This window comes from Equus quagga, chromosome 9 (assembly GCF_021613505.1).
Source record: "Equus quagga isolate Etosha38 chromosome 9, UCLA_HA_Equagga_1.0, whole genome shotgun sequence".
NCBI lineage: Eukaryota > Metazoa > Chordata > Mammalia > Perissodactyla > Equidae > Equus > Equus quagga.
This window is the reverse complement of record NC_060275.1, coordinates 79803254-79828356: the sequence shown is the minus strand read 5'-3', so window position 1 is coordinate 79828356 and position 25103 is coordinate 79803254. Positions and strand designations below refer to the sequence as shown.

Genomic DNA, 25103 nt, shown 5'->3' with positions numbered 1-25103 from the left:
TGTCAGGAGATGATGGGTACCAGAATGCAGTGTTGGTTGAGGTATCAGTAGCCGAGGAATGATTTATGAACATGTAAATATTCCCTAGAGAATTCTCAGAAATATTTCGGGAGGAGAACTTGATAAAAGACTGTCCTTCCTGAAGACAAATGAGTTGGGTATTAAAAGAAAGTGTGTCCTCCTAACTGATGAAATTTGAGACATTTAAGCTGTGTAAGCTACTTCTGGGTTATATGTTCCATGCCATCAATCTTAGGCTTGTACCACCATGTTTTAAATACCACAGATTTACGAAGTGTTGTAATATCTAGGAGGATGATGAGTGCCCCCATATTTTCCCTCTCTCTCTCTCTCTTTTTTTTTTTTTAGCATTGCCTTATTTTTCTTCCCTTTCTCTCCACTCGGAAAAAGAAGAAGAAAAGGTAAGTCACAATTATTGTAAATGCTTAAAGCACTAAAATCTATGAAAATTTTGAAAAATTCTACTATAAACACAAGCTTATAGTCTCAACATGAAGGTACAGTTGCATAATGCAGAAAATATGAAACAAAATAGAGGGCGGGATTTGCTCCATGCCTGAAACATACGGGTTGAGCTTTGGAGCAGGAACTAGACTTTCTGTGAGACTTTGCTTCCCTGTGAACCCTCATAAGATCCTATCTTTTGCACTTTTTTTCTCCCCTTGGGTCTTTCTCCCCTGAGGCCTGGGGAACTGGATTTTCTTCGCTAAGTGTGTGATAATACAAAATGAGAAATATTCTATTCAGAGCTGGTTCTAGAAGTATTCTGAAGCAGGCAAACTTTTCTCCAGGCCTCCTTTCTTAAATGTGTTCCTTTCTTCTCTTTTTGGATCATTTACCTTTTCTCCTCATGTAACCGGAGTCCTTCTACTGTCTTACCTGGTCGGGTAACAACATCTGTTCTTTGGAAAAGGTCTGCTTTCAATGACACACTTCCATTTTAATGAAAGTTATCATTAACTGTCTCCAGCTTCTGAAACTTGTGTGGAACCCAAGAATTTTTTCCCATGTGTTACAATGACTTCAGGCATCAGGGAGTAGGAGATGCTTCTTGGGGTATCTAAAATCGTGAGAAGTGGATGGCTAATTTTGTACTTCAATAGAAGAGGGTGAAAAGACCATACATGGTGTACAAGGCTTATACCTATCCTCATTAGTCTTTGTTGTTATATTATGCCTACATTTCCATTGAGTCAATGCCTAACCCAAGCAAAGGTTAGATAAGCATTGGAATTAAAAAGCTCTCAAAGTTTATTATGGATGAAGGGCATGATATGTGAAAAGCTTGATGTTTGGAAGAAAAGGGTACAAATCTTCCTTTAGTTGCCAACTCCCTCTGAGGTAAGTCTCTTCACCTTTCTGGACCCAGCTTCCTTTTCTATGCCAATACATCTTTAATGATTGAAAAAAACCAAACAAATCGATAAGGTCACATCTAGTTCTGAATACAAAGCCTCTGTTATGCTTTTGTCTGGATAACAAGAACTTGTTGACTTTGTGACATAATCCAGGAATGAAGAAAAAAATAAGACTTACTGTTAAGAACATAAGTGCATATAGCAGGAAGCTGATACACAGAAAGCCTTCTGAGAACCCTGGGGATGTTTAGCAAAAAGTGGAAAATCTGACAGTACTGCACAGTCACAGCGTTTCTCTCTACAACAATGATTTTTCCTGCCCTGACTAAAATAGAGCAGTTTTTATTGTCACAGCACACGTGTAAATATTACTGGCAGTAAGGATATAGTCATATAGGATAACTCCTTAAACATGTTCTTTATTTTGAGATTAACATTTGGAGGAGATATGTGGGAGTTCCCCCCACTTTCTGAGTTGCCATGGATACCTGTCATCCACATCCAGAGCCTGCAGGTTACACTCAGGGACTCTCGCCAGTTCGTTAATAATGTCACAGAAACCTGCTGCCGCGGCGATGTGCACACATGTCTTCCCACTCTCATCATCATAGTTGATTATGGCTGGACCCTGGTGATGGCTCAGAATGATGGAACACAGAATTCTATTTCCACTCTGGAAAACAGGGTCAAAGAAAGCTCATTATGTATAACCCAGTGCTCTCCCCTGTCTATGCATGCTAAGATAAAAATACAAAGTAGAACGATGCAAAAAAAAAAAGAAAGAAAGAAAAGAAAATACATTCTCTAGAAATGCTCCAACAAATTTCCACTTGTCTCAAGTGCCTGCAGGGATTTCTGTCTCCCATAAGAGCTAAATTGTCTTCTATAATTAGCGAACTAAGGAGGACTTCTATGAAATACAGGTAGAATTGACTGACATCAGAGCCAGCAGGACGCATGAGCCACCTAGACAACAACTTGCTCATTAAGTCTGTTTGTTCTGTTTCCTCTCTTGCTGAGAAATTGGCAGAGTTCATTTTAACGTTAACAAAATGACTATGATGAGTACTGACCGGTGGTGTGGCAACTAAAATGATCCAATAATGCTCATATTGCTATAAATTGCTTTCAATTTAATCACAGAAAATTCTTTGTGAAAGGAAATGGGTCATAATGAAGTAGCTGATCATTAAAGAGATAAAAAAGTATGAGAAGGAAAGAACTTCAGGCAATCATCTAAGTTGGGTCCATCTGTACAGGTCTACAATAAGCCTTTTTTTTTTTTTTTTTTGAGGAAGACTGGCCCTGAGCTAACATCCATGCCCATCTTCCTCTACTTTGTATGTGGGACGCCTACCACAGCATGGCTTGATAAGTGGTGCCATGTCTGCACCCGGCATCCCATCCAGCGAACCCCGGGCCGCAGAAGCGGAGTGCACAAACTTAACTGCTATGTCACCAGGCTGGCCCCTATAATAAGCTTTTTATCTTATCTTTGAAGGGAGGCTATTTTACACTCTTTTTGGTAACCTGTCCCAGCCTTAAAAGCCACCAGCTCCTCCCTGAGAGTGTCCTACATCTCTTCAGCGTGTATGAATAAGTAAATACAAAGCATATTATTGGTGTTGAATACCTTTCATTGGACTGAAAAATCAAGAAACGCTGCATAAATATTTGGACTTAAGATGACAATCAATCTTCAATGGCCCATAAAAAAAATTCTGCCTTTATATTATACAATGGAAAGCCTTATCTTTCAGATTTCTCCTGCTATCTGTGGAAAGATTAGAAAACAATCCAAATAATTCATTAGCATTTTAATTTTCTCAACTTGTCCATAGAGAGACCTTATAACTCCACGAACATGGTCTTATGGGCAGAAAGGAGGTCCCTAGGAGGCTTGACGAGCAGAGTAAGGAAATAAGAGAGACCCTGTCATTCCGGGAACCAGCAGCTGGGCCATGTGCCAGGCTCAGGGACCCTGGGAAAGAGGAGAGAGCTGGATTTTTAAAAAGCTGCAATTCTGATATACTCCAAATGCTGTTCAAAAGTCACTTCATAATAAATTTTCCTATATCAAACTTCCTGTTGGTATGCTTCCCACTGTGTTGTCTCTGGTTGTTTGAGCCCAGGGCTGTCCTAGAACCTCTGAGTCAGTTTTCATAGTTCTGTGGAACAGCACCTGCTAGCTTTCCCTTTCCCTCTTCCTTTCCCTCCCTGCTGTCTGTTTGCACGTACGGCTCTCCGGATATCTCATTACTCAGCCTGCCACTGGATTCACAATGAACCCTTGCACAGTGAGCCCTCGAGTGTGCTCCTACTGTATCAGGGGACAGCAGCTGACGCCAGTCCTGAAACCTCTTGTGGGACCAAGGGCCAGGGGCATTTGAAGTTCTCAACTTTGAGCCCCGGAAGAATGTTGAGTGGGTGTTAAATGCTAAAACCAGGGCCAGCTACCTAATTTGTGGGGTCCAGGGCAAAATGAAAATGTGGCGCCCCCTGTTCATATGACAGGGAAAGAATTTATTCCTTTTTTCTGTGGTATCTCTCTCGACCTGTCGTGGTGATTTTTATTTGTTATTTAGTGTTGTGCTCCCTTAGGCTGGGGATTCTCACCTTGAACACAAACTCTCACAGGTTCCCAGGGCCCCTTCTTGCAATTTAGTACATGCTTGATCCTGACCCTTTCCCAGTCTGGGCCCAGGCCTCTGCCAGGGTGCAGAGAATCTGTCCCAGGGAGGCAGGGAGGTGGGACTGAGTGAGCTGAGGCTCTAGTGTCCTAACAGACGTCATTTACAAAACACAAACTCAAAGATACAATTATTGAGAATTTCTGGATGGCAGCCATGGAGCATTATACCCCAAGAACAGGGCTCTCTTCTGAGCATGGGACCCTCTGTACCACTACTGGTTGCTTGCTCATAAAGCAGGCCTGCTACAACCTTTTTCCTTCTCTTCTTCTTACCTTCCCTCTTAACCTCCCCTTCCTCTCTCTATCCTTCTCTTGTCTAACAATGACTTTTAAATAATCTGGATCAATTGGTTAAGTTCTATGGCATGCCTGTCAGCAGAAGTTGGCCACACTAAACACATCTAAGCTTTCATGCCTGCTTTATCAACTTTTCCAAGATTCTTTCACCTGGTGTTACTTACACATATTTTGAAGGGGGCTAAAACACATTTGAAGCAATTAAGAGACTCCCTCCCTTTTAAAAAGCACTAGCCATTTGAGAAGAAAAACACAAGCAAAAAGAGTGTCAGCTCAATGAATTTATTTACAATTTCCTGGAAGAGTAAAGAAATTCAGGTTGCCAAGGTTATTCAAAGGGCAAAATGCCCTGTCTTGGTTCTCCCTCTGTGGGAAGAAGGAGCATCAAGCACAAATGGAAAAAGTAAAACCCCTCTCCTCACTCTCTCTCTTCCTCCCTCCTCACTTGAGCCTCAGGGGGACCATTTTGGAAGTGGCAAACCGAGATAGGAGCTGCTGCCCAGGACCCCTGAGCCTGCCTCTTCTGGATCCCGACCAGCCAGTCCAAGGGAGCAGTTACCTTGGGAGCTGGAGAATGACACAGCTTCTCTGGATAAATGAAGACACTCCCACCCCTTACACTTTCCCTCCAAAATGCCCTTTGTCCTGAATTTTCCAGACAATTCCTTTGCCTCTATACCTGGTCCTCAATTGTAACATTATCATTGTATCTTATTTTCCTTTCTAAGAAGATTCTCCCAGGAATAATGGTGATAGCTACATCTGCTGAGTGAATGTTCTGTGGCTGGCATCATTCTAAGCATTTCGATGTACTAACTCATTAAATTCTGAGAACAGTCCCAGGAAGTGGGTGTGCTTATCATCCCCATATTGTAGAGGAGAAGAGGGAGGCACAGAGGGATTAAGTAGCTTGCCCAAGATCATAGCCAAGAAGTGGCAGAGTCAGGACTGACCGTCTGCAGAGTCTTTGCATTTCACCTCTACACCAATCTGTCTCTGATAAAAGGAATGGTCTATTTGTTGATCCTGCATGTTCATACTGGGGAATGAAAGTGAAAACTGCCGTTTAGACCTGCAACATCAGTAGCAATGGTGTATGCCTTGCCAACTGAGACCTTTAGAGTTAAAACATTAGGTGCTTTAAAAGCCTCTCCTGGGGGGTTGCCATGGTCTACTGCCACAAGAATTTGAGAGAGCTCTAGAGAGCACTAGTTTGCAAGCTGAGGCCCCAGCTCAGTGGTCTCTTGGTAACAGCATTCCCTTCTTGGCAAGCTGGGCTGAGTGTCAGCCAAAGGCAGGATCCAGGCCTGGGAGGCCAGGGAGGGTCACAAAGACCAAGAAGCACCAGAGAGAAGAAATGAGATGCTGCCCAGAAGGGCCCTTAGGAAGAATGGAGAGTGGTTTCCGTTTGGTGGGAATATCATTAATATGGGAAGTAAGAACATTGCAAATCCTCTTCTTACAGAGTGACGTCAGCAACATGGTGGAGTGAGCAGTTTTCTCTATCTCTCCCCCTTTGAACTACAACTAATTGGACATTCATCAGTCAACTAAGGATATCCACACGGCATCTCAGGATGCCAGAGAGACCCGCACTGCTATACACTGGAAGGTGGACGGACTTCTCCCTGGGAGGAGGTGGAGATAAGTGAAAACTCTCTGACCCCTGGACAGCCTAGTATCTGCAAGTGACTTTCTACTGGTTGACACACTCATAGCATCACCACGGCACCAAGGGCAGGCGTCTGCGCACATCAGTGGTGCGATGGTAGAAACAGGTGACTACAGCCCTACCTAAGTCCCCCGTGATTGCTCCATATCCCAGTGGGAAAATCCATGGTCCACGGCAGCTGCAGGGAAAGCCTCTACTCAGCATTAGCAGAGGGGCCCCAACCAGCATTCAGAATGCTGGGAGGCCCTGGGGCAAAAGGAGCCCAGCGTGAGCAGCAACCCGACAGCCAGCTGCCTATAACACTCAAAGTCCTGCTGTAGCCCTGAGGGGGCAAGGGAGACCCAGAGAGACTGTGTGAGTGGGCGGCAGCAGGTTGGAGTCCCACTGAGTGTGCTCCATGGTCCAGGGGGAATATCCATGGCCCCACAGCAACTGCAGGGAAAGCCCCTACTCGGCATTAGTGGAGAGACCCCACCTGGCAATCACAAAGCTGGAAGGCCCTGGGGCAGAAGCAGCACAGCTGGGTGAGCTAGCCACAGACTGCAGTAGATACCCATAGCTCTGCTGTGGCCCATAATGGACAAGTGAGATCTTGACGGCCCTGACGGTGGCAGAGCTGCAAGTCTAGGTGAACCTGCTCCTGGCCACTGTGAAAGCCCATAACACCACTGCAGACCCTAAGGAGGGAGCATGTCTAGGTGGTTTGTGACAGCAGTCACCAGCAACCTGAAGGCCCCCTTGCGATTGTCCCCACAGCTGACAAGAGACCCCACAGGGCCACCGTGATCACGAGGAGGGGCCTAGGTCTGGTCAGCAACAGCTGACAGGGATCCTGGTCAGTGCAGACTACACAGCTGCTGCTCCCCTCGCCTGCCCCAGTAGAAGCAAGTAGAAGTAGTAACTAAACTCTATCTATATGTGGAGGCACAAGTCCACACCATCAAGCACTGTGAAAAAATATATTAAAACTCCAGAACAGAAGGAAAATGACAAGTACCCATAAAACAATCCCAAAGACACTGAAATCTATAACCTAAATGACAATGAATTCAAAATAGCCATCATTAAAGAACTCAATGAGATGAAAGAGAATACAGATAGACAACTCAACGAGTTCAGGAGCTGTGTCACAAAAGAGCTTGATACTATAAAGAAGAACCAATCAGAAATGTTGGAGATGAAGAACACAATGGAAGAGATTAAGAAAAATCTGGACTCTTGGAACAATAGGGTTGATAATATGGAAGACAGAATTAGCAATTTGGAAGATAGGAATATAGAAATGCTGCAGATAGAGGAGGAAAGAGAACTAAGACTAAAAAGAAATGAAGAAACTCTCTGAGAAATATCTGACTCAATTAGGAGATGCAACATAGGGATTATAGGTATCCAAGAGGGGGAAGAGAAGAAGGGGGCAGAAAGCCTATTCAAATAAAATAATGGCTGAGAAATTCCAAAACCTGGGGAGAGAGATGGAACTCCAGGTGACAGAAGCTAATAGATCTCCAAACTTTATCAATGTAAGAAGACCAACCCCAAGGCATATAGTAGTGAAGCTTGCAAAAGTCAATGACAAAGAGAAAATACTAAGGACAGCAAGGCAGAAGAAAATAACCTATAAAAGAACCCCCATAAAGCTGTCAGCAGATTTCTCAGCAGATACCTTACAGGCTAGAAGTGAGTGGAATGATATATTCAAAACTCTGAAGGACAAAAACTTGCAGCCAAGAATACCCTATCCAGTGAAAATATCCTTCAAATATGATGGAGAAATAGAAACTTTCCCAGATAAACAAAAGTTAAAGGAGTTCATCGCCACAAGACCTCCTCTACAAGAAATGCTCAGGAAGACACTCATCCCTGAAAAAACAAACAAAGGAAAGGAGTTACAAAACCCACAGCAAAGGAAATAAGTAGAAAGACAAAATCAAAAAGTTGCAGCTCTCCATCAGAACAGGTTATCAAAGGCTAAGTATAATATTAAAGATAAAAGGAAAGGAAACACCAAGAATAAATATAATCTTGTCATTTTAACCACAAACTCACAACACAAGAAGGAAAAAAAAAATCTGACAATAACAACCTAGAAGGGGAAGAGGAAAGGGATGGAATGGCTTAATTAAAGGAAATAAGAGGTTATCAGAAAATGGACTATCTCATCTATGAGATGTTTTATGCAAACCACATGGTAGCCACTAAACAAATATCAAGAATAAAGACACAAATTATAAATAAGAAGAAAGCCAATATAGAAAACTACCTACCTGAATTGGTAGTCCAAAAATCATGGGATGAGAAACAAAGGAAATGCAAGTGATAGAACGGCAGCATTAGGCCTCCACATTTCAATAATCACTCTAAATGTAAATGGACTGAACTCTCCAATCAAAAGACACAGAGTAGCAGGATGGATCAAAGAACAAGACCCAACAATATGCTGCCTCCAGGAAACACACCTCAGCCCCAAAGACAAACACAGACTCAGGGTGAAGGGTTGGAAGACAATACTTGAAGCTAATAATGAACATAAGAAAGCAGGTGTCACTATACTTATATCAGACAAAGTAGACTTCAAAGCAAAACAGATAAAGAGAGACAAAGAGGGGCAGTTTATAATGATAAAAGAGACACTCCACTAAGAAGACATAACGCTTATAAATATATATGCACCCAACAGAGGAGCACCAAAGTATTAAAGCAACTATTAACAAAACTAAAAGGAGATATCAACAACAATACAATAATAGTAGGGGACCTCAACACCCCACTAACACCAATGGACAGATCATCCAGACAGAAAGTCAACAAGGAAATTATAGAATTAAATGAAAAACTAGACCAGATGGACTTAATAGATATATTTAGAACACTCCATCCAAAACCAGCAGGTTACACATTCTTCTCAAGTGTGCATGGAACATTCTCAAGGATAGACCATATTTTGGGAAACAAAGCAAGCCTCAACAAATTCAAGAGCGTTGAAATAATATCAAGCATCTTTTCCAACCATTATGCTATGAAACTAGAAATCAACTACAAGAATAAACCTGGGAAAGGGGCAAAAATGTGGAGACTAAATAACATGCTACTGAAGAAACAATGGATCACTGAAGAAATTAAAGAAGAAATCAAATATTATCTGGAGACAAATGAAAATGAAAGCATGCCACACCAACTCATTTGGGACGCAGCAAAAGTGGTCCTAAGAGGGAAATTCATTGCAATACAGGCTCACCTCAATAAACAAGAAAAATCTCAGATAAGTAATCTCAAATGACACCTAACAGAATTAGAAAAAGAAGAACAAACAAAGCCCAAAGTCAGTAGAAGGAGGGAAATAATAAAAATTAGAGCAGAAATAAATGAAACTGAAACAAAATGATAGTAGAAAAGATCAATGAAACAAAGTGTTGGTTCTTTGAAAAAATAAACAAAATTGACAAACCCTTAGCCAGTCTCACTAAGAAAAAAAGAGAGAAGACTCAAATAAATAAAATTAGAAATGAGAGAGGAGAAATCACAATGGATACTGCAAAAATACAAAAGATCATAAGAGAATACTATGAAAAACTACATGCCAACAAATTGGACAACCTAGAAGAAATGGATAAATTCTTAGACTCTTACAACCTCCCAAAACTGAAGCAGGAAGAAATAGAGAATCTGAATAGACCAATAACAAGTAAAGACATCAAAACAGTAATCAAAAACCTCCCCGAAAATAAAAGTCCAGGACCAGACGGTTTCTCTGGAGAATTCTACCAAACATTCAAAGAAGATTAATAGCTATGCTTCTGAAATTATTCCAGAAAATTGAGGAAGATGGAGCACTCCCTAACACATTCTATGAAGCCAACATCACCCTGATCCCAAAACCAGACAAGGACAACACAAAGAAGGAAAACTACAGGCCATTATCACTGATGAACATAGATGCAAAAATCTTCAACAAAATTATAGCAAACTGAATACAGCAATACATTAAAAAGATTATACACCATGATCAAGTGGGATTTATACCAGGGATACAGGGATGGTTCAACATCCACAAGTCAATCAACGTGATACACTACGTTAACAAAATGAGAAACAAAAACCACATGATCATCTCAATAGTTGCAGAGAAAGCATTCAACAAGATCCAACACCTGTTTATGACAAAAACTCTCAATAAAATGGGTATAGAAGGAAAGTACCTCAACATAATAAAGGTCATATACACCAACCCCCAGCCAACATCATACTCAATGGGCAAAAACTGAAAGCCATCCCTCTGAGAACAGGAGCAAGACAAGGGTGCCCACTATCACCATTCTTATTCAACATAGTACTGGAGGTTTTGGCCAGAGCAATTCAGCAGGAAAAAGAAACAAAAGGAATCCAAATAAGCAATGAAGCTCTTGCTGTTTGCAGACAACATGATCTTATATATAGAAAACCCCAAAGAATCCATTGGAAAACTATTAGAAATAATCAACAACTACAGCAAAGTTGCAGGGTATAAAATCAACATACATAAATCAGTAGCATTTCTATACTCTAACAACGAACTAACAGAAAAAGAACTCAAGAACTCAATCCCATTCACCATTGCAACAAAAAGAATGAAATACCTTGGGGTAAATTTAACCAAGGTAAGTGAAAAACCTATACAACGAAAACTACAAGACTGTCCTGAAAGAAATTGATGACGACATAAAGAGACGGAAAGACATTCCATGCACATGGATTGGAAGAATAAACATAGTTAAAATGTCCATACTACCTAAAGTAAGCTACAGATTCAACGCCATCCCAATCAGAATCCCAATGACATTCTTTACAGAAATAGAACAAAGAACCCTAAAATTCACATGGGGCAACAAAAGACCCAGAATTGCTAAAGCAATCCTGAGAAAAAAGAACAAAGCTGCAGGCATCACAATCCCTGACTTCAAAGCATACTACAAAGCTACAGTAATCAAAACAGCATGGTACTGGTACAAAAACAGGTGCACAGATCAATGGAACAGGATTGAAAGCCCAGAAATAAAACCACACATCTATGGACAGGTATTCTTCGACAAAGGAGCTGAGGGCCTACAATGGAGAAAAGAAAGTCTCTTCAACAAATGGTGCTGGGAAAACTGGAAAGCCGCATGTAAAAGAATGAAAATTGACCATTCTTTCTCACTATTCACCAAAATAAACTCAAAATGGATCAAAGACCTAAAGATTAGACCTGAAACCATAAGGCTTCTAGAAGAAAATATAGGCAGTACACACTTTGACGTTAGTATCAAAAGGATCTTTTTGGACACAATGTCTTCTCAGACAAGGGAAACAATAGAAGGAATAAACAAATGGGACTTCATCAGACTAAAGAGCTTCTTCAAGGCAAGGGAAAACAGGATTGAAACAAAAAAAAACAACCCACTAACTGGGAAAAATATTTACAAGTTACATATCTGACAAAGGGTTAATCTCCACAATATATAGAGAACTCACACAACTCAACAACAAAAAAATCAAACAACCTTCTCCAAAGAAGATATACAGATGGCCAATAGACACATGAAAAGATACTCATCATCACTAATCATCAGGGAAATGCAAATAAAAACTACACTGAGATATCACCTTACACCTGTTAGAATGGCAAAAATAAACAAAACAAAATGTGACAAATGTTGGAGAGGTTGTGGAGAAAAAGGAACCCTCATACACTATTGGTGGGAATGCAAACTGGTGCAGCCACTATGGAAAACGGTATGGAGATTTCTCAAAAAATTAAAAATAGGAGTACCATATGACCCAGGTATCCCACTACTGGGTATTTATCCAAAGAGCTTAAAATCAGCAATTCAAAAAGTCCCATGCACCCCTATGTTCATTGCAGCATTATTTACAATAGCCAAGACGTGGAAGCAACCTAAGTGTCCATCAACTGATGATTGGATAAAGAAGATATTGTATATATATAGAATAGAATACTACTCAGCCATAAAAAAGGATAAAATTGTCCCATTCACAACAACGTGGATGGACCTTGAGGGTATTATGTTAAGTGAAATAAGCCAGAGAGAGAAAGACGAACTCTGTATGACTCCACTCATAGGGGGAAGTTAAACATGTAGACAAAGAGAACTGATTGGTGGTTACCAGGGGAAAGGGGGGGTGGGGCGGTGGGCACAAAGGGTAAAGTGGTGCACCTACAACATGACTAACAATAACATACAACTGAAATTTCACAAGGTTGTAAACTATCATAATCTTAATAAAAATTAAAAAAACAAAAAAACAACAAATCCTATTCTCTACTGGAGCTCTCAGATTCTGCATTGAGTGGCCAGATGAGGAGTGTGGATTTATCTGTTTCTGTTGTACTTGTTTTGTTCTTGTCACGGGTAATCCCCAAAGTTGCCTTCATGTACTCTGAAAACTTCTGGGAAATACTGAGTCATAGTCATTTTCTCTTTATACCTTGTGAGGAAGAGGAGTTCCTAAGAAGCCTTGCTGAGAAGAAAGTGGGATTAAGTACAGTAATTTTGGTATGGGCAGACTGATAAAAAAATGAGATTCCAATATCTTGGTTGTGGATCCTCTTTATTCTAGGTGACCTTCCACGGAGTCTCAATGGGAGCTTTTGGACTAGTTGGTTATTTGTTAACATATGTCTGGGGTATTAGTTCTGGGGTGGCTTCTTTTTGGAGGGAACTCCAATCTCCCTCCTTCTCTTGGAAGTAGGGGTCTGTTTGCATCACTTGCCCTTTGAAGGTGACTATATAAAGCAGAGGCTAGGGTTTTAGGTCACATGGCCCTCTTAAAGGGCTGGGTGGTTTTGCAACGTGAGAAGAAGAGTGACCCATCCGTTCAGCTGGAGCCAGATGTATTATGCTGGAATAGAGCTGGAGGGAAGATCTACCAGTCTACACAGCACGAACACTTGAGGATTGAGAGTTTGGGGCAAGCCAGGAGAGAGAGGTGCCCAATATCCTGGTTTAGAGTCTGGACCATCTTCCTGATTAGTCCCTTTGGACCAGGCTTTCTGCTTAGCCTGACTCCAGAGGCTGCTGTACCCCAAAGCCTGGGCTGACTCCCCTGGAGAGCAAGTGGAAGACAGAAATGGTTGTCGGGGGGCGCAGTGAGGCATGGTGACCCTTAGCTGCTGAACCAGTTCATTTCACGGGTCTTCTAATGTTTATATGAAAAAACAAAACCTTCTTTTCTTGCTGTGTTAGTGTGTAGAAAGGGTGTAGCTTCTGCTTCTAGCTGTCTGGCAAGATGAAGGTCTTCAGGATAACTCTGCCTTGTCCTTACCAAACCTATGACTGGAAATCTTTCTGCTGCAATGGAGCCTAGCAAAGAGTAACTCTTAGTAAATATTTGCTGAACAGTGAATAAATAAATAAATGAGTAAAGCAAGCGTTATGAACTATACACAAAGCCAAACAGAATAGAATTTCACCCATCCCCTTTAGCTTTTCTTTCTTTTTCTCATTATCTCCCTCCTTTCCCTGTCTTTTCACTTCTTTCTTTACTTGTATTTACTCCTTGGTGAGGCGCTGTTTTTCTCTTTCTATTCAACCCCCTTCCTCTCTATAACCAAGCACTGGGAGCTGGGACATGAAGGCCACTTTGACTTAGGTGACCCTTCAAGACTCCAGTTTTCTAAACAGGTCAGTCTTTGCTCCCAGGGTAATGGGGGTTGATGTTGCAAACTTGGCTTTATCTTTGTTTACTTTGGGCTTATGTGGCTTTGTAGCCTTCCTCTTATCAAGCACTGGGAGTCATGTGGCCTGGGTGCCTGCGTGGGCACTGGGTATACTTGGGCAAATGACAACCTCCCTGTGCACTAATTTTCCATCTGTGAACTAAGGGGTTGGACTAAACGACTTACATGGTCCCTTCCAGTTCTAAGCTTCTTTTACCTTGTGAACTGGATCCACTGGTATATGACATTTATAATTATCCTTTGGCATTCTGAATATATTTAGGGCTAAAGTATATTTATATAGTATTTTGACAAAATTCAAATAGTTGACCACAGATCTTGGCCACCACAGGAAGGAAGAGGATTCCATGCTGGACCAAACCAGTCTCAAGTCCTAGGGGCTTGAAGGTTATATTCTAGAGCTCCAAGGGTTTATGTGTGTGTGTGTGTGTTTAATTTCCTTAGTCACATAACCACAGACTGAATGAACAAACATGAATTAGTTGTTTTAAATTAGTTATTAGTTGTTTTAAATTAGTTCAGTTCTTTTCTTTCTTCTCTCCTTTGAAAAATGCACTGATAGAAAAATACTGCTGAGGAAGCTTCCAAATAAAGACATTTTCTAGGAAGAGGAGGAAGGGGGTAGTGGTGAGATTTGAGGGGCAGTAGATACTTGTCCCTCTCACTAACCCGCCATCATATCTATCCTAGAATTCCTTTCATTAGAAAAATATCCTTGGTATTAAGGAATTGCATTCCTAGAAGTCTCAGTTAAGCTGAAAATGGTACGCCACAGAAAGAACTCCATAAACCATAATTCCATTGGCTTGACATGGATGAGTTTATTAGACTGAATTCAGTGAACACCTCTTTGAGGACCTAAGATTCACAAAGATCTGTTCTGGGTCTTGAGAGACATGTAGATGGATAAGGCACATTGCCCTTAAGCATGTAGTCTAGAAGGGAAGACATGGGCATCACACTGACTGTAACACCAGTCCTAGAAACAAGAAAGTGCTAGACGGACACCATGGAGGGAACAATTCTGAAAGAAGGCTCAACAAAGAGGGTGACATTTAGTTGGGCCTAGAGGAACAAGAAAGTATAAGTAGAAATTCTGCAGTTAGAAGGGATGAGGAGGAGATTGAAGAAGAAAGAAGTATTTCACCAAAAAGGAAGAGTGTGACCAAGGGGGGGACAGAATGAATCTCTATGGTGTATTGGGGGGATTATTAATATTCCAGTGTGATTGCAGTAGATCCTATATATGCTGAAGAGGAAAGGTCAGGGAGTCGGGGGGAGGAAGGATGGGGAGTGGTTGTTCAAGCAGTAAGCGTTAGCCCAAGGAGTTTCTTCTTTACCACAAATGGAACTCATTGAAGGTTTATGACCCAAGAACTTACAGTGACCATAATTGCTTTGGTGTAATAACAACTACGTTCATACATTTCTTTGTGATTTGTAGAAGGAGGATTGGTGGCAATGTGAGAATAGATTGGAGAAGAAAAAGGCTGAAAGTAGAAAAGCAGATATGGAACTGTTCAGGTGAGTGATGGTGGGAGGTGAATCTAAGGAAGAGATGGTAGGTGTGCTAAATTGTCTCCATTTGTTCTTCCAGGTTTATTCTCCATCTTTTTCCATCCAGCTCTCCACCCTTTAGGATGGATCAATTGCTTCAAATGGGCTCGCTTGCCCTTTGGCTTCATTGGGTTTGGCCAATGAGTGGCACTGACAGGAGACAATGTGGTAAGAAAGAGAGGTCAGAGTATTTATCCTTCAGTTCTCTCCCTGCTGGGCCACAGTTTGTTTTTTCCATTAAAGGCTACAGTTTCTGTACTGGGCCCTTTCCTTGAGATATTGTATTTGCTATGTCTCAATAACCACTCCCTCCCATGACATTTTAGTTCCAGATGCTCAAATGACAACTTGCTGTTGTGTGTAAACAGCCTCTTTATGAATCTCTCCTCACTTACTACCATCTGAGTGAGCTGTTTCCTTCTGGGACCCTGACCTGCCCAGTGAGGACAGAAAGGAGGCAACAGAGAAGTGAGACCTGAGGAGGAAGGAGTGTTCATGGACCACATGGAGGTCTTTGGCTTTGGCTACTGGGAGGATGGGAGTTTGATGGGAAGGAGAGACCAAGGATTCAGTTTCAGTTTGAAGTGTCTGTGCAATATGGGAATAAGCCTAGTAGAGCTGGAAATGTGAGTCTAGTGTTCAAGAGAGAGATCAGAGCTGGAGTTATTGAACTGAGAATCTTCAGAGTAGAATGATAGTTGAAGCCCTAGGCATGGACGGGCTTTCTGAGGAAGAGAGAGAGTGAGGAAAAGATTGCTGACTAAACTCCTGCAGTGTTGACGACTGAAAGGGAGATGAGGCCCAGAGAGACAGAGCAAGAACATGCCTCTAAATGACTGAGATGCCATCGAGGGAGATTGGATGGGGGCAGGGCTCTACTCAGTGTTAGCCCACATAGAGACACACACTGGGGTCTCTTGAGCAGATGGGGGAGGGTAATGAGGGCAATGGCCCACTGGAGGCCACCACCAGCTAACAGGGGACCTGAGAAATGGGAGCAAAATTTGAACTTAGTTTACTTCATGTGCCCAGTATTTCAAATCTTTCCTGCTTTGGTTATGTGGGTCAAATATGGAGGCTTTATGATTTCAAATTCCCATAGCATTTTTTTTTTTTTTAAGATTGGCACCTGAGCTAACAACTGTTGACAATCTTCTTTTTTTTTTTTTTTTGCTTTTTCTCTTCAAATCCCCCCAGTACATAGTTGTATATTTTTTAGTTGTGGGTCCTTCTAGTTGTGGCTTGTGGGACGCTGCCTCAACATGGCCTGATGAGCAGTGCTGTGTCTGCACCCAGGATCCCAACCCGCGAAACTCTGGGCGGTGGAAGTGGAGCACGTGAACTTAACCACTTGGCCACAGATGGGGCTGGCCCCCTCGAAGTGCTATAGCTTTAAATGTGGTCTCATATGGTCCAAGAAAAAAGCAGGAAGTTCAGTGAAAGAAATAAATGGCAACGGGAAATATACTCATTCATGTGGAAAAACTCTAAAAGGAGCACAATGCTGGTCCTGTATTATAAATGAGAGAGAAGTCTAAAGGAAGCAAGTGTAATCATGGTTTCAGCTGACATTTGGAATTACCCGTAGTCTTCTTTGTAATGTAAAGGGCAGAACACACCACTTCTGAATTTTACTGCTAACCACAGGCAGGGAGAGTGTGCACAGTTCCCTAGAGTTGTGGTTCTTGACCTTTTGAGGATAGTCACCGATCTTCATTGAAGAATTGAGGAAAGTTGTGGACTCCTTCCTTAGAAAAATGTATACTAACATACACACTTACACATACAACATTACAATTGTAGGGGTTCTAGAAGGGACCTATGTTGTTAATTTTTTTACCCCCCATGCCAGATACACAGTAGGTGCTCCAGAAATATTTATTAAGCAATTGAGTGAATAAATGAGTGAGACATTATGCTTACTCAAAATCATGGTCAAAATGCAAATATCTTAGGTAGGAGTAGATAAGCTTTTAGCACCCATTAATATGAATTCATTTACCATAGTGGTTTTCAACCCTGGCTGCATACAATCTTCTGGAGGAGGGAAAGCTTTAAAAAATGGTGGTGTCTGGGCCCCACCCAAGAACAATTGGCTGAAAACTTAAGGGTGTGGGGCCTGGGTCTCAGTATTGTTTAAAAGCTCTTCAGATGATTCTAATGTGCAGAGAGGACTAAAGGCAATGTAGCAGGTTAAAAGCTGTATCATTTAGAGAGAGAAAGAATATGAAGATGGAGGGTATAGTAACTAAGCTGTCATGGAGGAATCGGGAACCATAATAAAAATGATAATCTCTTGCAATTACACAGTACATTACATCTCGCGTCATATGCACGATCTCATTCATTCCCCAAAGATACACTGACTGTTAAGCCAAGCAGGCACTGGGGACCTTTCTGAGATCAAAGCCAGGTTTGTCTATGCAAACTCAGATTTTCTGAGTTGAGTACATTGTTTTTTTAAATTTTGCCAAACTGCCTCATCGAGAAAGAGAACAGGGGTTCCCACCCGTGAAGAGCACAACGCAGAAGGTCTGGCGTGGGGTCTGGGAGTCTATTCTTTTACAGGTGCTGCTGCTGATTCCATTGCAAGGCCAGGTCTAGAGCAACAGCTCTGAACTGGGGGTGGGGTGGAGGAAGGGGGAGCAGAGGAGGCACCTCAGTGAGAATTACCTGGGGAGATTTTTCAAAAGGGACATACATGAGTCCCACCCCAGACCCATGGGATCAGAAGGCAGGGGTGATGAGAGTGAATACACAGAAAATGCTTGATTCTGATACCACTTTCACCTCCCCTCAGAACCAACACACGTGAAACACTTCTTGGTTGTCCAGCCAGGTTGTCACCGGGGTCATTGCTATGATCGCGACCCTTGACCAGCCAGAGGACTGAGTCCTGCGCAGGGACTGGTGTGAGGGGGACAGGGCGTGAGATTAGATACTGAAAGTATGTAGGAGGTTGTTAGGGCAGGTGGAGATGACAAAAACAAGCTTCGCTCGCTTCACAGTTTTGCCCAGGGCTGGCACTGGTACAGAGTTACTAAAGCTAAGCTTGGAGGGACAAAAACAGAGCAGTTTCCAAATCACTTCTGTTTTCCCCTTACCTCAGGCACATATGTCAACCCTGAAAGTGCCAGGTGCCCGTCTCTGCCGTGTGTGGCACGTGAAAACACCTGAGTGAAACCACGGTCAGGGCAGACAGAAACCCCTCTCGCAAGGATGCTGCAGCAGTACAGCAAGGGGGCCCCTATTGAGCTGATGGGAATAAACAGCAGGGATGTCTGTGTTGGGCATCCAAAGACAGAATGGGCCAGCAAGCTTGTGGAAAGGATGCCCAACACCACTCGCCTCTTAAGGACGGAACAGATGGCTCTGAGTTAATCAGTCCCCTTGAAAAGAGAAAGCACCTAATAAATGAGAGCTACGGTCAATATTTCTCCTTCTTCTCAGCCGCCCCCTCTTTAGACGATCGATTTCTGGGGCCCATTCTGATTTCTTTGTCTGTGTGTGCTGATACAGATTCCTTTTTGGGATCGTGAGGTAGGGTCATGAGCCACTATTTTCACTGTTCGGCGCAGAATTCAGGGTCACCTGCAATTACTCTGCTTTGGAGGATTTAGAAGGAAAAAGAGAGTCATGGTCCAGAGACTTTGAAGGGATTTTCCTAGTAAGTCTTTGAAAGTTTATCCTGGTGCACTGTGAGCCCGTAGCAAGCACTGAGATGGAGAGAGAAAGAGAGAGAGGGGGAGAGGTGTGTCTTGTGTGTGTGTGTGTGTGTGTGTGTGTGTGTGTGTGTGTGACAGCCAAGGCAGGCTCTCCCTGATATTCTATCACTCCTCCCCCTCTTCATCTTGGCAGGGTTTCCTCTCTACAACTAATGCCCCCAAGTCCTCTGAAGTGACAGTTTTCCTGTTGCCCCTGTGGACGTGAAGGTAAGGGAGGAGGGCAGAGTGAATCTTACCTGCTCTGTCATACATACAAACCCCTTACCAGTGTGGGGCTGTACCTTTTTTAATCTCTCCCTTCAGGTCTGACATACTCAGAGAATTGTTAACATTGCTTTACACCATTAAAACTTGAGACAAGTCCTCACCTGGACTGCCCAGTGGAGAGCTGTTTTAAAGTCTTTATCCACCAGGGTGGGGTCTGCCCCCTTCTTCAGCAGCATTTGGGTGTGTTGAGGCCGGTTGTGGAAAGCTGCCCAGTGGAGCGGTGTCATCCCCTACAAAACCATAAGCAGAGGGGGTGGAGATGAGCACGGGCTATTAAAAAGGAAAATGCAGCACATACTTTCTCCTCAGGCCCAAGGGCCACCACCAGATACATCAGTTGCTGCGTGTCAGTTCATTTATTTCTCAAGCCATTCATTCAACCGACATTTACTGAGCTTCTGCTTTGTGCCAGAAAACAGGTGTTAAGGATAACATAGTGAGTGAGATAAACCAGATCTTTACCCTCATGGGAATTGCACTGCGGTAGAGGAAGACAGACAATAAATGCTCACAAACGAGCCAAAGGATTTTCCAGATTGCTGAATGCTATAATGAACGCACATGGGTGCTATGAGAAAGTCACCGCCGGGGAGGAACTGTTCCACTTGGGCCTCTGCTAGCCAGGCTGGGGGAAGAGAACAGTAAGTACCAAGTCACAGAGGCAGGCACCTGTGCCTGGAGTCATACCAGGATGCCATCTCCCATCATGAGGGCAGGGACACTGTCTGTTTTAGTGCAGTATCCCCAGTGACTACATCAGAGTCTAGGTAAATAGCTGTTGAATGAATGCATGAATGAATGGACAGAGGAGAGCCATGCCTGAAAGGGTTGTAGAGGGAGGCAGGGCTGATCCTTGGGAATGTGGGATGGGGGATACCGACCCTGCATAAGGCATTTAGATCTTATTCTAAAGTCAATGGAAGGACAGTAAAGGTTTTAAGCAGATGCTGACATGATCTGATTTACACTGTTTAGAGGAAATCACTCTGTGGCAGCTTGGAGAGCAGATCTGGATGAGTCAGCCTGTTGAGTCCCAGCTTCTTTCAGAGCTTAACATCACAAAGTTTAGGCACACTTTCATAACAAAATGAGTTTATGCTGGGAAATGGTAGCCAAAAAGAACTGGTATTATTTGGGAGTTACTGTGAAAAGATGGCCTCCTCTGTTGCCCACACCTCTCAGTTACATGAAATGTATCTAAAATGACTCTGGATTAAGACGCCTGGTAAAGGGGCGAAGGGCATAGGCAGCTTTAAAGCTTCTCTTTTTAGAGTCATCTCTGCAGATAACATAAAGATGGGAGTCACTAGCTTGGCCTTCTCTGCTCCATCCACGATGAGCTGAGTGGAGGAGCAGGGCCTCAGCCTAGTTAGGAGAGCACAGCTAATAACAGCCCAGAGCTAATATTTATTAATCAGGAGAACTTTATCAGTTTTTAAGTGTATTATCTCACTTACTCCTCCAGACAACATTCTGGATTAAGTATTATGAAGAAGTCTGCTATGTGTTCACCAAACTTTATTTCCTCTTCCTCCAGGGCACATAGCTGGCTACATTCCCCAGCCTCCCAGCAGATAGATGTGGCCACGAGACTGAGTCCTGACCATTGCAGCATGGACAGAAAGGACAGAAGGGACGGAAGCCCCCTCCAGGCCTCCTAGAAAAGAAAACCTATGTGGTCTACCACCTCTTCTCTCTTTGCTCATCTGAAAATGAACGCAGAAGACAAGGCTTAAGAAGGTGCTGGAACCAGCTGATTCAAAGGCCCAGTACCCTGATTCATGAGGTCCAGCATTGGACTATGTTACAGGCAAGAAATAAGCGTCTATTGTGTCAGTCCACTAAGATTTTGAGTTGTCTGCTACGGTAGTTAGTCAACTCTGACAGGTGCCAGTGTCCTTCTCATTTCACAGAAGAGGAAGCTGAGCTCTAGAGAAGTTCCCAAGTCTGTGAGCGAGCATGGAACCGAATCTAGGGTTTGAGGTTTGTGGGGCCCTGGGATTAGAATGCTAAATCCCCTCGACCAGTTCCATATTCTAAATCACTAAATTACGGTCTGCTTCCAAGTTTCAAGTGTCTTATAACACCGAGCATCCAGAGATATTCTTGAAGATATTTCAAAAAATTGATTCCACATGGAAAAGAATGCTAGTCTAAAAGCAGTGGAACTTCCTATTCTTATTCCAACAGCTGAGTATTTACTTGGGATTCAGAATAGCTCAATGCATTTCAGCCGGTCCTTTTCATTTTGAATTTGACCCACTGGAATTTGACATCTGAACTCAGGGGAATCAGAATCTTTTTATTATGCATGGACTTCCCCATTCTAGTGCTGAGCCCCCTTGGCTTCAGAGTCATTGACTTCATCATGAAGTGCCAACAGTATCCAGGGGTAAAGACATCAAAGACAATTTTGAAGTCACTGGAGTGTAAGCTCCATGAAGGCAGGGCCCTTGTTTGCCTGTCTGAATCCCTGGAGCCTAGAACAGTGCCAGGCATGTTGTAGATGATAAGTAAATACTTGGTGAATAAATGAGTGACTTCTCACTGTTCTTGATTGAATTTTTTTCTTTTGTAAAATTTGGCTTTGCTTTTTAAAATCATACACACAAGAAAGAAAAGCAGAATGTGACTTCTTTATAGAAAATGAACTTGTCTGATACGGTCATTGTTACCAACTTGACAATTGAAACCTGTTAAAATTCTTGATGAGTGCTCCAAATGAGGTAGGTGGCAATCACCATATGCAGAGATGTGATTTAACGATATGATAATTTAGTGTGAAAGTGTAGTTGTGAACTAGACCGTGAGCATGCCATGTTATTCCTTGTCTCCTAAACACAGTTGCTAGGCTTCAGGAGTTATTCTCTTAAAACAAAAACAAGCCTCCCTCCTCCCCCACCAAAAAACACCCTAACACTAGCATGCTTTGGTAAAAGATGGGGTGGGGAGGAGCACTATCATTTTTTGTATACCTACTGGGTGCCAAGAGCTTTATATATGTTACCTTCTCGAATCTTTACAACAATCCTAAGGGGTAGGTATTTTTAGGACCATTTTACAGGTGAGGAAACTGAAACACAGACAGGTTAAGTAATTTGCTTAAGGCCATTGACTGGGGACATGGCAGAGTTGGGAGTCAGATCCAGGTTTCTCCAACTCTGGAGAAAAATGCTCTCCATACATTATGCTGGTAGACTTTCATTTTGGAAATGAGGTCAGGTGCTGGAAAATTCTTTTCTTTGTGATTTTAACTGGATTCAAGGTCTTCTCACTTTCTAGAATGGTGGTTTTCACTAGGGTAAGGGTTGCCACCCTATATTGTTCTTTGTTTCATTTGGCATCACCTCTAGGCTCCTCCTAAAAGCAGAGCTGGCAAGTATTTATTTTTGTAAGGTATTGAAATATATGCATTCTCCCTCCTCGACTCCCACCCTGGAGTTTGGAATCACTGTTAGAAATAACTGTTGATCCTCTGAATGACCCCAGATCAAGACTTGAATTGCTCCATTACTTCTCTAAATAATAATATATATTACTCTATACATTACATATAAGTATATCATATATTTATATTACAATATAAACATGTTGCAAACATTCAGTCAAATCAAGGGAAACTTCCTGTTGCTATTTTTCTCAATTGGGCTAATGAGGAATAAAAATAAATTCTCTTAGAGTTAGTAATATGAAAACCAAAGTTTCAAAATCAGCTCAAGTGCAGCTCTTGGTATTGCACAACACACTTAGTTTAGGAACTTTTTCCTGCAACTGCCTCCTTCTCCTTCCTGCGGATTCCGTTGGGCCGGCAGTCATTGTAGTTGTGTTATGTTAAGGCTCGTGTGGCCTCTTAAGGGGCAGACTTCAGGCTTGGCACTGAGAGTTGACAGAGATCATGATTAAGCTGTGATGCACTGAAACACAGAGGCCACGGCTTATTCACTGAGGTATGCCCACTGCGCAGAGCACACAGTAGGCGTTCAAGAAATGTTTACAGGAAGAATTATCTAGTGAATTGCAGGTTGTCAAAGCTCCGTTGGACTCATGGGGAGTATAAAATACCAGAATCTGTCAAATGCAAGCCAGTCCTCTGTGTCCAAACTGTGGTGACCTTTCCTACCAGTTCCTTCTTGAGTTTCATTGAGGGCTCAGTGGGGCCTTCAAAGCATCTTGGGGCTGAAAATCTAGAAGTCACTTGCAGACATATTGCAACAAATATCTAGATGTCCCTGGTGATAGAAGAATTCCCTTTTTTGTTGAAAAACAAGAAGTATTGACTCAAAGACTGAAGTGTAACTCACATTCATTTAAGAACACATCTCTTCAGGATGTTTTGAAGGGAAATGTTTACTTTTAGTTGACTTAGGATCCATTTCTAGACGGCTGATAGGCCCAGCTGTATGTCATAGCTGTTGGGTGCACAGCAGCCTTGCTTTGGAACAGCGCTCTTGTATAGATGAGTAATTCCTTGCCTTGGGCCCGAGCCACCGAAATTTCAGTTAAGGGCTTACAAGTCCTATCAGCCTCTCAGAACTTTTTTTCCAAAACCACTGTAACTTTTGTGTTTTATGAACCAGAAATCTGATTAAGTGCTTAGCAGTTTCTGTGTTTCAGACCAGCACTTGTGGCCTAGCTCTAGCAGGCCCTGAAAGGCACAGAGAGAGGAATGTGTGATGTGGCTGGGTGGTTGGTGCCTCCTCCGTCTTAGTGCACTGGGGGAGAGAATTATAGCAAGTGGCTGAGAGATCAGCAAAACAATTCTAAATCCTCAGAAGGACCTGGAATTTCACAGAAGTCCAGTTTGGCTCTGGCGGACATTTTAAACATATGACCACCTCTCACAAAAGTTATAGAGGGTCTCCTGCGGACAAAAAATTGGAATAAATGATGGGCTTTAAAAGATTCTTTAAAAAGTAGAACATATTAGAAGTGCAATAATGAAAGCCATTTTCTTTAATTTTTATTTGGAAAAAATCTTACAGTTATAGATCACGAAGATTAGTAAATTAACTCATTGTCTTTGTTTTGGAGTTTTCTAACCTGGATAAACAGTGCACATCATAATCATAGCCAAAGGTTTTAGTTAAAGACTACGAATCATCTGAGGTTGGATTTTAAGATACTGGGAATGGCTACTAACAACGACCTTCTTTAAATACTCTCACAGTCTCCTTATAATAATGACAAAAATAACGTACTGACAAAAAATTTAGAAGTGGAGATTTTCATAATTTAAATGAGACACTAATGCAAGAAAAACAATATAAATTAACTAGGTCATGGAAGTATGAGAGCAAATTCTAACAAGGACAAATTCATAAAACACAGCCTCTAGAATAGAGGCCGAGGTTGTTACACTTATTTTTCAACAAAACAGAGCATCTATATTCTTCTACACCAAATTGTGAACTCTGCTGTGATCAAGCCTGCAATGAGATATCACAGGTACTTAAGTATTTGTTGAATGAATAAAAGACTGTGCTCCCATTCCAAGCAGATCACCTTGGGAGGCTCTGCAATCATTCCACTTATTGCTCAAAATGTGTTTGGAAGGTCTTTTTTGGAATTACCACTACAGCAGGGATTCTCTCTCTAGATAGAAATCAGGCTTTGTGAGCTTAGATTAGAGAAATAAATTATATCTCTATTTCCACTAACTTCTAATTGAAATTTAGCATCTTCTTCAATTATGAATATAGGCAACAATCCACAGTAGTGTCAACCATACCTGTGACTTTGCCAATAATACGAATCGCAGATACTTTTGTATCACATTAGCTATTGCATATATCTCAAAATA

At 42.2% G+C, this 25103-nt stretch overlaps 1 protein-coding gene across 1 annotated transcript in view; it reads right to left on the bottom strand.

Annotated features, from left to right (window-relative positions):
* The window catches only part of ANKRD55 (ankyrin repeat domain 55), a 95681-nt gene that overhangs the window by 17307 nt on the left and 53271 nt on the right, over nt 1-25103 (bottom strand). Inside the window, exons 6-7 of the mRNA XM_046672226.1 lie at nt 19405-19533; nt 1868-2052 (exon numbers count right to left, since the gene is read on the bottom strand). Coding sequence (XP_046528182.1) covers nt 1868-2052; nt 19405-19533 — 314 coding nt within the window. The remainder of the gene's footprint in view (nt 1-1867; nt 2053-19404; nt 19534-25103) is intronic.